Below are 16,463 nucleotides of genomic sequence, written 5' to 3'. Positions count from 1 at the left end.
GCCATTGAGAGGTCAAAAAAAATTCATTTGCATCCAAATGACTCTTATAAAGATTCTAAATTTATGATGACTCAATATCTGCAGGTACTCTTGTTTGATGCAAGGTTGATGTAAACTAGATGCTAAATCCTATCCTCAAAGTTAAAAACTTCAGATAGGACTTGATATTGAGTTGATGAACTTCTTTGAACAGGGTGCTATGTGTACAGACATGGGCTCCAGGAAATCTGGTAGCAGAGACATATTCATTGATTGGAGCATCTACAACAGAAGCAAAATCTAACTCACTTTAAGCTTGACAATCACCTCTTCCTCTCTGGTCTGTGTCTTCATTACGAGCGGGATGCTTGCCCTCCACTATTGGCTTACAAAAACGAGTTGAGTTTTCATTTCTACATTCTAGACCGTGCAAGACACTACTGACGTTGGAATTGAGATGGCGGCAACTGCCGAGGTTCAGTTTGTTTCTGAAAGCAGATTCTCTTTCTCGCTATGTCTTGTTGCTTCTTATTCCCATGTGGGAAGCATGCGGATTGAGAAGAATCTAACCCAGCGAGTTATCCATTCAGACTGAGAATATAAGTAGGATTGTCCATGAACTGGACTCCAGGGACGGACGGTGATGCAGCTCCCTAAATATTTGTTTGACTTCAGACACCTGAACTGAAGTTTGGCCACTTAGAATTTCATAAAGCCAAAAAGTACAGTAGAGAATATGTCCAAGGATCACATTTTAAACAAGAGCAGACCACTTGAAATTGGCTGAAGATCCTCCATCCCCACATCATGCGTTCATTGGTATCTCAACAATTTCAACTGCGGATGTCCTCAGTCATAAAGAACAAAAAATATACATCTCTCATTCACATGGTAATAATATGGTGACAACAATGGGAACACCGTACTGAGACATGGACTTTGGAATAAATTAGTCGAAAAGCAAATTGAAAATGCTACATAATGTTTGGGTGTGATTACAACATGTTTTTTTTTTTTCATGAAAAATGGATTAAAGCGTGCCGACGCGTCGATTCCGAGTTATATCTCATTGTGTTCTACTATGTCAGGTTCGAGTTGTGATTGGAGTTGCAGCCATCATTACTTTAAAGGTAGGAATTGGCTCTTCCTTCCCCTTCAAGTGTAGGATGAGTCCTCAATGCATGTTGTGGAATTTTGACTTTGTTAAGGAGAGGCGGGATGTCAGAGTTGAATTGCTGTGCACGTTTAACTTTCATGCAAGTGTGGATCCACTTATACTGTACTTAGTCAAACTTGACTATGTTTGGATGCCAAGCCTGATGTTCAACTGCTGATTTTCCATATCTTTATCTCGCTGTACACCCTTTGACGATCAAATGTCGCGACTTATACTGAGGAAGAGCGAGTTGAATGTTCGCTTGGCAAGAACAAGTTGAATGTTCCCCCTCGTCCCAAGAAAAAGGCGGTCCACTAAATTCACCTTAAAGTCGTCCATCATGTGCTCTTTGCATCATTATTGGAATTGATACCTCTGAATTCCCCTCGATGCCTCTCTCGGTTTGTAGACCAAGTTGGGACAGAGTCTGTTGACCCTGGAATGGGAGCAGTGCGTCCTAATGGATCACTTTCCGTATTTAGTGGAAAAGCAGCTCCTTTCATGTGGAAGTCCTGTAGGATGGGAACCCCAAAACAACTGTCTCAAGCTATGCTAAGGTTCAATGTTGCTTTGCTCCGCCCCTTCATTTCATCATGTGCCAATTTGCTGCACTTCCTGTATTGCTTTCCAGCTGGTGCACCCAAACAATCTACACGGAAACTACTATGCTGCGCTCATCGGTAATGATCGGCTGCTTAGTGGATTCCAGGTGTCATTCAATTTGGCATATATCTTGGCTGCTTCTACTGGAGATAAGTATGGTTTCCGAGTGAAATCAAAATCGAAGAACCAAACTAGTTCCCGCGTGACCAATTTCAGGTTCTTGGACATATGATGGGTGTCAAATAGGTTCTGGATTTTAGATAGAAGTAGAAACTTGGAACCCGAAATCCATAATAAGTTATTATGTTTTTCTTATTCTATGTCTTTAGGTAATCCTGCGATATTTATGTAATATAAAATCATTAATCTGAGCTTTCATTTTCAATGATATATATCTTTAAATTTCTACTTTATTAATATTTCATAATTTTCACGTGTCTAAATATGATTTACAATTAAGGATTACAATAAATGGTGATCTTTAGAGATATAATTCGCTGCAATAATTCAATTATGAGTATATGTGGAAACTGAGTAGATTTGAAAACCAACATTGTGACGTAATAGATTTCAGGAACTTGCACATGTAGAATAGGTTTTAGGTTGGAACCTGAAATCGCTTGCCTCTAGTATTTACCGAGTCTATTAGCACCCAATGACAGCCGAGGAGGGAAGGTAAATCTGCTGTAATTTCGCTAAAAGATAATGTAAAAATCGTTTGCTGGAGTATCATGTTAAAAGGGATTTCTGCAGGGAAAACGAGATCAGAATAGGATAGCGGAATCAAACGCAGTAAGCGCGATATCTCCTCATCGCGTTAGCACGACGATCACAACTAGTCAACCACTCTTTTTTTCTCCCCTTTTCAATCCTTCCAAAAGTAAAACTCCCCGGGTCAATTTAAGTTCACGTAATTTTGTTGGGTCTTCTTTTTTCTCGAGTCTTTCTACAGGTTTTTCTCGTTAGCAAGCACAAATTCCTGATCCGTATCGGCATGAATCGGATTGACTTTGATTTCGCATTTGGACAAGTCGGGTCGCTTTCCAAAGTGTGGAAGAGAAACGAAAGGGGCCAAAAGATGCCGTAACCCGTTTATGTGGCTACCGATCTTGATTGGATTGGATTGGACGAAAGCAATTCGATTCGACAGGCCACGGTTTCCAGGAAGGAGGAAGGCAAGAGGGCCTACTCATTATTAAATTACAACTTCTCCGCATCGTAAGAAAATTGACATGTCTGTACAATTTATTGAACGCCCAATTACAAACCGGGCCTCCGTGGCTCGTTTCCTTTGACCTTTTCGCTTCGGCCAGGATTGTTTTCCTTGTTGCAATATTATAATCTGCATAACTACTTCCATCCTTGTCAGAAACACAAATAAATTGTCTCGATTCTCCCTCCTCGGCCCGACGTCGGAGGGAAAAAAAAAAACAAGAGCTGGCGATTAAGAAATTATATACGGAAGTGACGTTCTGAGATTGCCCTTTGGACTGACTTTTTGACTTTGAAACCGGCGACCTTTGAAGCCGTTCCGCCGGTTTTGAATAGCCTTTTTTTGGACATTAAAGGCCGAGCTTACACCGATGATTTGAATGTCGGCACGCCTTCGCATGTCATTCCGTCGGAAATTCGCCTATAACAATTTCGCTGGTGACTCGTTATTTTCTTGTTTTCTTGTTCGCTTATTACGCTCCCGATTCAATTTTTAAGGGGGGGCATGGTGCAAACTTTCAAAACAGATGGATTCACGCTGAATATTTAAGGGTATTTGGATCTCGGGTCTAGTTTGCAAGTTTCTAGAGTGGGAAAGCGGTGAGTTGGTGAGAAGCTTTGGTCCACCAAAGTCAACTTGACTTGAGCAAATTAACACCAACATGAACAGACCATGACCTTACCATGTGATTGGCCTTAGTCTACACGTTTGACTACTCTTAATAGCAGTTCTCAGTTAGGCATGTCCCCAGGAAAGAGAAAGGTAATTGATGCGTAGATGACTCGCAAATCCTCAAGCTTTAAAGTCGATACGTAATTCAAAGAGGCACCTCCTCCTCCCATCTCTACCCGGCTTGTTACTTAGCTGAGATTAGGCATCATAAATATACACGCAATGGACTTTGAATGGTAATGAGCGCACTAATTATTAATTACTGAGTGATCCATAACCACCTACCTTTTTACCTAAATAAAGTGATGCTCCGAACCATTGCTAAATTAGAAATCGATACGGAGATTGCAAATTAATTGAGAAATTGCACTTGAAGCATGCATGTTGCAGATCTAAATCAGGGTCAAATCTGTTCTATGAACCTAATTCTTAATTGAAGAGAGGAGGGTAAAAAGGTAAAAGAAAGGGTAAAAAGGTAAAAGAAAGGGTCGACGAGATAGACAATTAGATAGACCAATATGAACTTTCTATCCTATTTCCTAACATATGAACCGTTGAAAATTAATGTTGCGCTTTCCAAAAACTTGTGCTAACTTTTCAAGACAATGATGTTCACGATCCTTATCATTTGCATTTTTTAGGGCGACGTATCCATTAAGCAAAACATTTATTAGGAGATTTAGGAAGGAAAGACTAGATTAAAAAAAAAAAAAAAAAAAAAGGCCATCGAACTAAACTGAGAAAGTTAAAATATTAATTTGTAAGTGGTCTTTTCGGGAAATGTAATTTACTAAAAAGAAGAACCAATTTTTCATCTTCTAAAAACATAACAAATAAAGATTTGCATTTAAAACTCCTTAACAAAGGAAACGTTTTAGCATAAATATAATTAAAATGGAGCACGATATTTTTTTTAGTATAAATACAATATTTTGTACCATATCATTAGCTGTAAGAGTTATTCGTAAAATTATATTATGAAAGTATGGAGCAACTAATTGATGTAATGAAAAATTCACAATCACGATATAAAATATTATATGGCATAAATATTATACTATCTTGGAACGCTTATAGAAAATAAAAGTTTTTGTCTACCTACCGTGGAAAAGCATAAGATTATGTTTTTATCTTAAGCAAAAATACTTATTAAATACAAACGAGCTAGAATTAAATAATAGAGAGAGAGGGAAGGATGAGGGCAATTAATTAGTGCACATATGTTCAGCTAATTTCTACGGAGAAAAGTTAATTTTTTTCTCGTGACAAGGAGAGTCCAATTCTAGTAAACTACAATGCTAAGTGGCAAGCTTAGAGGCAATAGTCACATAAGATTTCATCACAAATTAAATTTGGGCACACCTGATTCATATAGAAAATGGTATGTAAATTTTCTACAAGTCATCTAATACACAAACCAAGTGTGTACACATCAATTGTTAAGTTTGGTTGGTCTCATTCGAAAATTTGATATAGTTTACTTTATAAATCAACTTGGATATATTCGAGAATATATGATAATTCAACTTTTCAAAAGTAGTGTCATATTATTTTAAATTTTTGGTTGAATCACAAAGAGTGCTTTTGATGCCAAGTGGACGAGCATTGCACATGCGGAGTTTAAAATTATTACACACGATCCTGGTGGCCTCTGCCTCATGTTTCATATTGTGCAATAGAATCTTGCCAATAATACCTCGTGATCTTGCATGACAAAATTTTTAGTCCCCAAATATCAAATTTCTCCATTCCTACGACGGCGGGCCTACTCTTTTTTCTTTTTTTTCCTGGTTTTTTGGGGTATGGAAAGTGAATGCGGTCCACCACATTCTCTTGCGCATTTTATCTTCGGGCACGCCCATCCTCGTCGGGCAGCCTTTAAGGTTTCCCGTAGTCGTTTTCAGACGAGAGGACGGGAAGTGCCCGGTCGCACCCCGCGGGTCGGCTTGTCCAGACGAGACGATCCCGACTTCTTTTTTTCCTAAAGTCAAGATTCAAAGGCTGGCGACGCAACGCTGAGGGCGACCCTCACGCGCTTAGATGGATGAAAACAAGAACCGGAGGACCGACGGAGGAGTCCTGGTGAGCGGATGTTCAGGTACTGGATATGAAGGGTCTTCTCGGTCATCTCGGTCTTCCATGTCGTTGAACATCAAGTCCTTCTCTCCCTCTCTCTCTCTCTTTCTCTTTCTCTCTCTGTCTCATCCCCGGATGGGTGTTGAATGGATTGATGAGCTTTTGCTAGACAAGTTCATTTTTACTTTTTGCATCTGGGTTTTGTTTTGCTGGTCCTCTCTCTCTCTCTCTCTCTCTCTCTACCCTTCTTTTCTCTCCTTTTGGGGTTCAAATTCCACGCTTTCTCTTCGATGACACGGCTTTCACACCTCAACCCTTTGAACTTTCAATCTTCTGTACAATTTCTTGAGCTGAAAGTTTAGCTTTATATTGAGCTAAATCATCATTATAGCTTGTTCTGTTTCAGGCACTTCCACGGATTCGTCAACTTGGGTTTTACCCTTTTCCTATCTCTTATATCCTCCTCTTGTTTGCTGCGAAGGATCTCTCCTTCGCAACCCATTTGCATTCCCTCTGCCGTAGACAGATTGATCTTCCCAAAAAGGTTGAACTTGGGTTCTGTCCTGGGATTTTCTTGAGAATTCGAATCGATAGAGAAAGAATGATGATGTGCTTTTACTTCAAGAACAAATTCAAGAGCAAGGACAAAGCTGTATCCGCCCCGGAAATCGGGACCGGGCAAGAACCCGGCAATTCGGCTCGGACGACGAGGTCAATGAGCTCATTGCCATCCCCTAGAAGAAGCATACCTGAATTGTACAAAGAAAAACAGCACACCATGAGGGTTTTCACCTTCGAGGAGCTGAGGGAAGCCACCAATGGATTTAGCAGGATGTTGAAGATCGGCGAAGGCGGTTTCGGGAGTGTTTATAAGGGCACCGTTCGCCCTCCCAATGGTAAAGGTCGTCCTCTCGTGGTTGCCATCAAAAAGCTTAATCAGGCTGGATTGCAGGTGATGATGGCTTTTGTAGTTCAATCATTTTTATCACTGTTGAGTGCTTGTAGACTTTTTTCACATCTTTGTAGCATTGGCCTTCTTTCGGAAGTTGGGTCGTTCTGTGTTGTTGCTTGTGATTGCATTGGTTCTGTAATCTACAGTTTGATTTAATGAATCATTTGCAGTAGATGAGGAATTAGGATTGACAGATACATACGAAATTGTAGCAGATGGAGGATATTGAACAGGTGTTTCATGTGGTGAAGATGCATTTGATTATTTATTTATTTATTTTGGCTAATTGTATTTGGATTATGCATAATCTCATCTACTTGTCTTAGTTATTGACGCGGAGTTCATGATCTGATATGGCTAACAGCAATTAATTCACATTTAATCAAGTCGGTGTCCTATTCGGTGTCTATAGTGTAAAAATTTTCGAAATATTGCTGCAAATGAACACAGATGAGGAAGCTGGTGCGAGTGCTTATGCCTAGGAATAATTAGGAAAAAATCCGATAACTGAGAGAAGATGCGAAAAGCGGTACAACGTTTTGCACTTGAGAGGATCATCAGCCCCGGCATTGTTTCTGGCATTAAATTCTGGAGATAATGGTGGCTACCTCTTTCTAGGGCACTGTTTTTGGTTTCCTAATGTTGAATTCGATGGCAAAATAGTATCCTCACAATTTCATTTTATCAATTTAGCTGTATCTGTTGTCCACCCTCCAGACCTGAGGATTGATTTCATTTTCCAATGGGTGTTTTCTTTCAATGTGCAGGGTCGTAAAGAATGGCTTACAGAAGTTCAATGTCTTAGCATTGTGGATCACCCGAACCTCGTGAAGCTTTTAGGATACTGCTCTGTGGATCACGAAAGGGGTGTGCAGCTCCTGTTGGTCTATGAGTTCATGCCGAACCGGAGCTTGGACGACCACCTCTTCAACCGGGGTTTGCCTACTTTGCCCTGGAAAACTAGATTAGAAATCATTCTTGGAGCAGCTGAGGGACTGGCTTATCTGCATGAGGTCATGGAACCCAAGGTACAACTTATGGCCAACGCAATCGAGTTAGTTGACAACATGATTGTATCCGTTTCAATTAGGATGTGTCTTTAATGTCTGAGTACATAAAGCTCTAACTCCATCTATGTATGTCTATATATATATGATGGTATGATTTGATTAGCATTTTCGGTAGGATTTTAAGGCACTTGAGCCTGGTAATTTACTAAAAGGATTGAAATTTCCCTATCCATCTGGGAACTGTTTCTCTGATCCAATGTACCTACTTAGTCAAAAGAATGCAGCACAGCTTCTGAAGGTGTTATTAAGCTGGAGTCAACCGTCATGTTTACGTATCGCTGAAGCAATTCCTGTGACTAATTGTGCAGGTAATTTACCGAGATTTTAAATCATCCAACGTCCTTTTGGACGAAAACTTTAACGCGAAGCTATCTGATTTCGGGATGGCAAGAGAAGGGCCAGCAGATGACCGCACTCATGTGACTACAGCGGTAAGAGTTATCAACTGAAACCTCTGTTTTAGACACATTTTTCTGTTCTATAGGCATCAATGTAAAGCATGATTAATAATCGGTAAATAACTGAGAATCACCCTAGTCATAGACATGACGGCATTTTCCTTTCTTCTGATAACTATAATCAGGTGGTGGGAACATACGGTTACGCTGCACCAGAATATGTCGAGACGGGCCACCTAACGATCCAGAGCGACATATGGACGTTTGGGGTGGTGCTCTACGAGATCCTCACAGGGAGGCGGGCGGTGGAGAGGAGCCGCCCGCCAAAGGAGCAGAAGCTACTGGACTGGGTGAAAGATTTCCCTGCGGACAGCAAGAAGTTCATAATGATAATGGACCCACGGCTACGGAATCAGTACTCTTTCGCTTCAGCTAGGATGGTCGTGAAATTGGCGGAGAGTTGCTTACACAAGAATTCAAAAGAAAGACCCGCAATGAGTCAGGTGGTATTGACCTTAAAGCAGGCAATAGAGCTATCAGGAGAGGCAGCACCTTCTGTCACTGGTGGGAATGCTGAATCATCCGGTACTAAAAAAGTTGGTCAAAGGAGGAAGTAACATGAATCAATCTAATCCATGGAGGTCTGCTACTTCCATGTCGAGATCGGCATAAGTAACTAAAGTATCTCTAGATATACAAAGGACGCAATTGTGCAGGAAGAAGAGAGAGGCGATGCGGATGCGCGATGGAATCTGTTAATTTGATGTAAATGTTAGAGCCATTACAGAGCCTGTGAGGAGAAATTTCAGGAGATTAATTTCTATTCTTTCCTTTTTTTTTTCCTGTGGTCACTGAGAATCTGGGGGAAATTGTTCTCATTGCTGTGTAAATCAACCTTTTCTGGTCCTCTGTTTTTTTTTTTTTTTTTTGGTAAGGTTTTCTGGTCCTCTGTTGGTTCTGTTTTTTGCAGTTGTTGCTGTTGAGGTGGTTGTGTTTGGACTTTTTCTCCTCCTTGATTTCCAACATAGAGATGGTGTTGGGGCACTTACATATGATATGTGGCATCAGCAACTCAATGGAAGATGACTTATACTTTGTAATTATTGCAAATAAGTCTTAAAAGTTTTGCAGAGCTATAACGAAGATTCCTCTGATTTTTAGGATGGCGCACTCTCTATATATGTCACATGGGCAACTCTCGACTGAACATTCTTTGTGGAACCTCTGGACTGATTTGCTTCAGATAAAAAATTTATGACAAGGGCATTAATCACTTCCATAGTGGTGGTAGGCCTACAACAATCGTGGGGTTGTGTTAGGCAATAACCATAAAAGAGGGTTTTGTTAATTAGTGTTCGACTAGTACTAAATGAGAATCTAAGGATGGAAATGACAATTCTCAATGCACAATAGATAACTCTTGATATTGAATATATATATATACTTACTTACTGTAATTAAAAACACAACTTTCTAAGCATAATTATTACTTCCTATTAAAACTATTTCATGGAAAATGAAAACTGAAAAATATTTTCTATAACTTCTTTCACCTTACTCTTTTTTTGCTAAGCACATTTTCCTTGTATTTTTATGTTTTTTTTTTTTTTTTTTTTTTAAAGTTGAGTTTTTTTCTTCTTCTTTGGCTGGTCATCGACTTTTGCCATGGTCTGTGACCCACCAACATCAAGGAAGAAGAAGAATAAAAAAAAAAAAAAAAAGAAAAGGAAAGGCTAAGGAAGAAGGAAAAAAAGGAACGGAAAGCAAAAAAAAAAAATTGAAATTAAAAAATCGATTAAAAAATAAATAAATAAATTATTAAAAATGAGTGTATGTAGAAAAAGATTCTCTTTACAAAATGACGGAAAATGTTTTCTAACTCAATTTCAAATTTTAGCAAAATGCCAAAAATATAATTATTTTCCTAGAAAATGGCACCACTAAAAACGCCATATTATTCGCGAAACGAATGGGCATGAGAGATATGTGCTTTCTATTATTTTACTTTAAAAAAATAAGATAAGTCTTAAACTCCTTCAATGTAAAACTAGCCTTCTGCATTCAATGATGGATTAAATGAAATGTGCGCTTGGAGTTAACTTAGCAATTAAGTCAATCCACATGTTAATCGGGGGTAAGTGTGTAAAATACGCGACGGTGGAATCAATGAAAATCCTTTAAAAAAAAAAAAAAAAAAAGATGTTTGTCGAAGACTGGGCTTAAACAGTCATTTTGGGCCCATGGGCTCCGGGCCCAGTTCATCGGGCTTCTTCTTCTCGTCAGGTACATTCCGCGGGGGAGAAAAACCTTGAAGTTCGCCTTTAAACCCAGCAAAAATCCTCTCTCCGATTTCCGCTCGCCGGCCGTCTCCGATGAAGAAGACCTTCACGCTCCTCCACACCGTCGCCACCGCCGGAGTCTTCTCCGCCATCTCCTTCTGGTAACGCTCGCTCCCTCGCTTTTTCGTCGTATCCGAACCGGCAGCTCCTCGGATCGGAGGTCGGAGCTCCGAGCTCGGAGGCGGCGTCCTGATCGGAACCTGCTTTTGGCCTAGGTACGGGTTCATGTTCGGGAGAGAATCCGCTCGCAAGGAGCTCGGCGACCTGATCGACGGCCTCCGCAGGAACAGCGGCGACGGCGGTGCGGACTCCGCGTCTCGTGCGTGAAAGTACGTCTCATTCGATGCTCAGGTTCAGTTCCGAGCTCGGCGTGTGCTGCAGATTTTTAGCATTTTTTTTTTTGGGTGGCGAGAATTGTGTTCTGATCGCGCCTTCGGATTCGGTGACTGCGAGCGGAACGAGAAATGTAGTTTCCGGTTTTCTGATGAATTCGAGGTAGGATCGAGATGAAACGGTGCGGTAGCAGAGATTCGTATCTACTACACTGGAGCACGTCTCGTCTGAAAACACGATCGATTAGCTTAATTGGATTTCGTGCTTCTTTTCCTCCCTTGTACTGTCAAAAGTTATGGAAATGTACACAAGCTTCTAACCGAGGCTGCACTACTCCCATTACATACCCCAATAGTGCTGCCATTCCCTGTTTATTATCAGATTGGAACATGCTTTTCCATGTCTTTGTATGCTCCTCTCTTAAACTGTATAATCGGTACTGCCGTGCTAAGAAAGAGCACATCTAAGGTACTCTGAATAGTTCATTTCTTGGCTAGAAGCATTGCATCCTTGTAATTACCAAGTTGAAGGGATCTTTCCCTATGCTATGTCTTCTCAATCTTATGTCATTATTGGCAATTTTATTTATTTTTGGTCAGAATTGTCAGCAAGTAGTCAGTTAATTTTACTACTGGTATGAGGAAGAGAGTTTTACTGCTCAAAAGTTGGCCCACATATTTCATTCTCCTTCCTATTTTGAAAAAAAGATAAAACCTATTTATCAGAAATACAATGACCACCTGTAAAATGATTGTCGTTCACGTAATTCATTAACCTTGAAAAGGATGTGGACATTGGATAAGTGGGCTTAGTCTGATTAGCATAGAGTAGAGTACTCTCTGCAAAAATAGATGTGCAGTACAACCATATCATAGACATTAGCCTTCAAAGTGCGATATCAATAATAGGTCAGAAGTTTGAAGCCTGTATGCAAATGTGTCTTTGTATTCATTATATAATTTTTTTTTTTTTAACACACTGACGACCTTGCTGGTACTTTCATGAGCAAAACCGGTTAATATTCAGTGTGACCCTGAGAGTAAGGTCTTAAGGATGTTGCAACAGACCAGGAAAGTTAGAGTTCTGGATATTCAGTTTAACATATTGACATGGTAAGTGTCATCTTGTTGAAATGGATGAAAAAAGTAGCAGCCACCCCTACAACCCTTCAGAAAAGGTAATAAGAGAAGAAACGCTCCCAAATTTTTTCTCTGGAGAGTTGTTTGGGGGGAAAGACGTACTGAAGAAGGCAAATATGGAAAACAAATCAGTCTTGCATACAAAAGTTGCTATTGTAGTTCAGATTCTGTCAACCAAAGAGCAAACGAAATTTGAGAGAAAAAGATGGACTATAGTCAACCCAGATATTGGGTCTACCCCTCTTCCTGTATATTGCATGATTTCGGAAAATTACACAATTGACCCATACATTTTTCATACTTCTATTTCTAAACGTGTGGCATGCCATGCCAGAAAATTTGTTGTATATTTGCTATGATAGTATAATAGTTTCCACACTATGCTGCATAGTCATACATTAGCATGCCCATATACTGTTTTCTACACAAGAGCAGCCTCCTTGATTTTGGTGGCACTTTTCTCTTTGATAAAACCAATGTAGAGGTCAGTCCTGCCCAAGTCGGACTCAGATAGTCTGTTGTTCCCACCTTCAGACATGCTTTTCACAAACCCAGCTAAGTTTCGCCAGTTATTCTCTTCAAACAACCTCTTATTCATTCTCAAATATGTGAAAGCACTCAACGAGTTGCCAGAATCTGACCTACTTGTTAAGAGAACTTGTGCGTATGCACCTTCATCATATCTCTCTAGTGCATTCTCCCCAGCAAGGTCTGTTCCTGCAGTTTTAGCTGCCACCTTCACCTGTCGAACTAACCCTTCTGGAGAGCAATTCGCGTGCTCAGGCTGTTCTCCATCTCTCATTTCCATGCACGTGAAGTTCAGCACAACCCCATGTTTTCCCATCATTCGTGCAATTGGTAGATACCCATCATGATATCTGGTGTTATAGTATCCAGCTGTCAATTCAGCTGCGTGGGATCTTGTTCTGTAATGCCAGTGAATACCAGCCACTTTTCCTGAGAGCTTTACTTGGGTTCCTTGGAATACTCCTTTTGCAGCTGCTAGGATTCTGTCACCATGCTCTAATAGCTTTTCGGAGTACCATTCTAGAAAGAACTTTCCGTACTCAGTGTTCCATGTCCCTTCCCGTCTGAAGAACCCAGTTTCTTCGGGAAACTGATTGTATTGTCCAGAGTCATGGGGTCCAGACTTTCCCCAGTCCATGTGCCCTAGTGCCTCTGCTGATGCTTGCAGTGAAGCCCTCATGTACTGCATTAAGACAAATCAGTGTCAACAGTGAGATTTACCAGAATTCAGTAATAAAAGTGACTGTTCATGCTTATTGATTTAATCATCGACTAATTTATTAGTATTGTACTCTATTGTTTATCTGTTACTAGTTGATTTTGAGCAATAAGTGGTCATCGTTATAATTTAATCATTGGACTATTCCAGAAACAGTGGGGTCAGTGTAGATTGAGAATCTCTTGTCCAAACATTTACCTTGTCATAGCACTGGAATTCTCCAATTCCAGGAAACCTCCAAGTTCCGTTACTTTCAGGATAAGATGGATATCTCAATTCTCCGCAAGGACCCATCCCAACTTGAATTTCCTGCAGTGAAAACCAAAATTAATATATGCGCTTTAAGAAATACAGTTAATACTCATGGTAGGAAAATGTTCTCAATTATAATTATGTAGTCAATCAAGGATATTTTAGACATGTTTTTAGATGCCAGTGGTCCACCACTTGGATAATAGCACACTCTTGTGATATTTTGATGCTCTCTTCATGATTTGATTTTTATCTTTTGTGCCTTTCTTAAATCTTCACTAATAATCCGGATGCACCATTTTCTGCTTAATGCTTGTGTAGAATCCATTCAAATGTGTCCAAGTGGCTTGCAGTACTTGAAATTCCTATATGGTTTGAAGGGATGGTTACGCCTCTCTAGGTGAATTCTTAATGCTAATGCTAAGGCAAAAAGCCCGGTTGATGATGAAGCCTCTAGCTTTAAGAATGGAAAGTTTTGCAGGGTAAATACATATTCAGGGGAGTGGATAAAAAGATGTTTGCTACAATGTTTTCAATTTGAGAAATGTTGCAATGAATTGTGTCCAAAATATCTTCGTTAGGTCTGCTATAAGTTAGAGAGCACTCCTGAAAGTTGTACTTTGCTGGCTGCTTATAAGGATTGGAATTAAATAGTACTTTTAGGTAGTAAATTAAGCGTCATGGGATGTGATTGATGCTTACCGCAAGAACACTGCCCAGGTCACCACTGAACCTGTCCCGGAAGCTTTGCATATAGTCTGCATAGACTTGAATGGGTGTTCTTCCTCTCAGCACTGGCAATGAATCACAACCTAAGGAGATGTACTCGGGATTTCTTCTGCCAGATCCGTCTGTGTAGACCAGGTCAGGATTCTTACTGATTTCTTCGAGCGCCCACGGAGGTAGAGGAATGCTAGAATCAATGAAGAAAAAAGTTTTCACAACCTTCATCCATGGCACAATAATCAAAGGGAAAAGTTATCCGTAATTTAAGACAGTATCGATTTGAAGTTCTGGAATAAGAAATTAGAAAATGCATGAATTGGGCAATTGCAATTTTTTCTGTTTGAGACACTAGCTCAACTTAGCGAACCTACCTGGCAGCAAGAAGGTTCTGATTCTAATACTTAATTCAGCCATGGTGAAGTATCTTCTTGATGGTTAAGTAAGAGGCGATTGTGATTTTGATTCATGACTTAAACTAGTAAATAAATGAACAAGGAAAGATGCTTCGAATTCGACCCATACCTGCAGGAATCACCAACGTTGCCTCCGCACTGATGGAAGGACATGACTACTTGAAGCTTCAAGCCATGCATTGCCACCATCTGCACCAGTTCCGCATACCCTTCCCAGTTGTACTGCATCGGTCCATCTTTCTCCACTAATCCCCACCATGCGTCCACCATCACCCCTTCAACTCCTGCGCTCTTTAAAGCCATCAAACTCGCATTCATAGCCCGCGGCTTGTTCAAATTCCCTCCGTGCGTTACCGTATCAAGTGGCAACATGATGTACACCGGAACCTTTGTGCCTTGCTGGCCATGAGAGACCGTCAGAGCATGGAGCTTTTCCAATATATCTTTCCTTGTCACCTCCGTACTTATGCCTCTTTCCAAAATCTCATGCATCGAATTTTTCGCTCGGAGACGCCGTGAGGGCTTTATTTGTGTGAAGCTAACCGTGCCCAAGATTTCATCTGGGGTTTTGAAGGATTTGTTATCTTTCAGATTGATGAAAGACGTGGATGAACGTAGGGTGAGAGCCATTTTGGTTCTGAGATTTGTGGGAAGTGGGGAATTGTGGAAATGATGAAGAATGTGTCTTTATTTATAAAAGGAAAACGTGTTTGGCCTTTTGAAGGAGAAAACGATGGTGGGCTCAGGGGCATAAAAGTTAAAAAGCGCAAAAATATTCAAATCCTCGTCGGCTCAACTTTTCGATCCGAGCCATTTGGATTGATCCCGTCCGTTTCTGTACCCTTTCAACACTCATTGTGATGATAAGAGTGCGAAGACTTCTCGTAAATGTTCAGCTTGTAGCTAGTCGACGATTCCGTCTAGTCACCTCTCATAAGTAATCTTCAGCCAAAAACATTGCTTAAATGTCTAAAAACTTAAACGAACCGCTCTGACCGCTCTGACTCTTGGCACCTGTTATCCTAATTATTATATCTTAGAATAACCTCATCCTAAGAGAGTCAAAAGGCAGAAATAATTTCGGTACTTATGAAAGTAGTAGTAAAAGTACGTGATATCATCCTACTTGGCCTGGGAAGCAATGTTTTTTTCCTGAACCCTTCAGCTCTAGGATTCATTCTGCATGACTGTCGATACGAAAATTACTTTGCATATTTTCACACAGCTCTTGTGGTGAAGCGATGGGGGCGTCGCTGCATGGCCAATAAGAGACCTTTGATAGGCTTTGCTTGGAATGATTGGTTACTCCATGGATTGCTTGCCCGCATGCATAATCTCACATGTGCTAATCGCTTCGTGGAGTCATAATTTAACTTGGAGCTACGCCTACTCTTCTGCTATTTTATTTATCATTTTGAATACAGTAACTTTTGCGGTAAATCCAACCTACTTTTGCTTTTATTATTCATTCTTCATCGGATACATTCTTGCAGCCCGCACCGTTTGCACTCTTATCTCCTGTACGTGATAAACAACGGGTGGCTTTGCTTCGTCAAGGTCCGGGCAAACGTCACAGAAATTAGCCTCCGTCCCTGGGGTCCTTCTTCTCCTTTCTTGAAATTCCATTCTTGTGGACGAAAAAATCGAGAATTTGTTGTTGCCGAGAAAATAGACAGAATTATGAGATTTTTCTTGGTTTTGGTTTGCTTAAGATAAGAGTGCGTGCTGGCCCTTTTCGGGCCGAGTTCTTGCGGTCGACAATGAAGCTGCTCTCTTTCCGTGCTCTTCGGTTCTTGGATTCTTGTCCCCGTTTGCTTTCGAGCTAAGAAAGTTCAATTTCTGAAACTGATTCGCCATATGACCTTTTCTTGCCGCGTTTTAATGACTTGCTTTTCT

At 40.5% G+C, this 16,463-nt stretch overlaps 3 protein-coding genes across 9 annotated transcripts; 2 read left to right on the top strand and 1 right to left on the bottom strand.

The window, feature by feature from the left end:
- The first annotated feature begins 5,509 nt into the window (after positions 1-5,509).
- Positions 5,510-9,229, top strand: LOC104443600 (probable serine/threonine-protein kinase PBL19). 3 transcript variants are annotated; one of them, XM_039314147.1, is made up of 5 exons: positions 5,510-5,721; positions 6,106-6,651; positions 7,419-7,679; positions 8,030-8,152; positions 8,305-9,229. In XM_039314147.1, exons 2-5 carry the CDS (start codon positions 6,301-6,303, stop codon positions 8,734-8,736), a joined length of 1,167 nt encoding a protein of 388 aa, XP_039170081.1. In that variant the 5' UTR covers positions 5,510-5,721; positions 6,106-6,300; the 3' UTR covers positions 8,737-9,229. The 3 variants fall into 3 exon arrangements, with proteins under 3 accessions (XP_039170081.1, XP_039170082.1, XP_039170083.1); XM_039314148.1 differs by having other exon boundaries at positions 6,091-6,651; XM_039314149.1 differs by lacking the exon at positions 5,510-5,721 and adding an exon at positions 5,728-5,911.
- Positions 9,230-10,424: 1,195 nt separating this feature from the next.
- Positions 10,425-14,616, top strand: LOC104443597. Of its 5 annotated transcripts, none has more exons than XM_039313114.1 (3): positions 10,425-10,559; positions 10,674-10,787; positions 14,149-14,616. In XM_039313114.1, the coding sequence occupies exons 1-2, from the start codon at positions 10,492-10,494 to the stop codon at positions 10,783-10,785; spliced, it is 180 nt and encodes a 59-aa protein (XP_039169048.1). In that variant the 5' UTR covers positions 10,425-10,491; the 3' UTR covers positions 10,786-10,787; positions 14,149-14,616. The 5 variants fall into 5 exon arrangements, with proteins under 5 accessions (XP_039169048.1, XP_039169046.1, XP_039169049.1 ...); XM_039313112.1 differs by having other exon boundaries at positions 10,674-10,809; XM_039313115.1 differs by lacking the exon at positions 14,149-14,616 and adding an exon at positions 13,750-14,099.
- LOC104443598 (beta-amylase 3, chloroplastic) lies at positions 12,122-15,251 on the bottom strand. Its single transcript, XM_010057090.3, has 4 exons — positions 14,677-15,251; positions 14,131-14,341; positions 13,375-13,485; positions 12,122-13,140 (listed from the first exon to the last, which is right to left on the bottom strand). Exons 1-4 carry the CDS (start codon positions 15,195-15,197, stop codon positions 12,352-12,354), a joined length of 1,632 nt encoding a protein of 543 aa, XP_010055392.2. The 5' UTR covers positions 15,198-15,251; the 3' UTR covers positions 12,122-12,351.
- Between the last annotated feature and the right edge of the window lie 1,212 nt (positions 15,252-16,463).

The sequence above is a fragment of the Eucalyptus grandis genome, chromosome 5 (genome assembly GCF_016545825.1).
Source record: "Eucalyptus grandis isolate ANBG69807.140 chromosome 5, ASM1654582v1, whole genome shotgun sequence".
Classification (NCBI taxonomy): Eukaryota; Viridiplantae; Streptophyta; class Magnoliopsida; order Myrtales; family Myrtaceae; genus Eucalyptus; species Eucalyptus grandis.
This window is presented reverse-complemented; position numbering and strand designations above follow the sequence as displayed.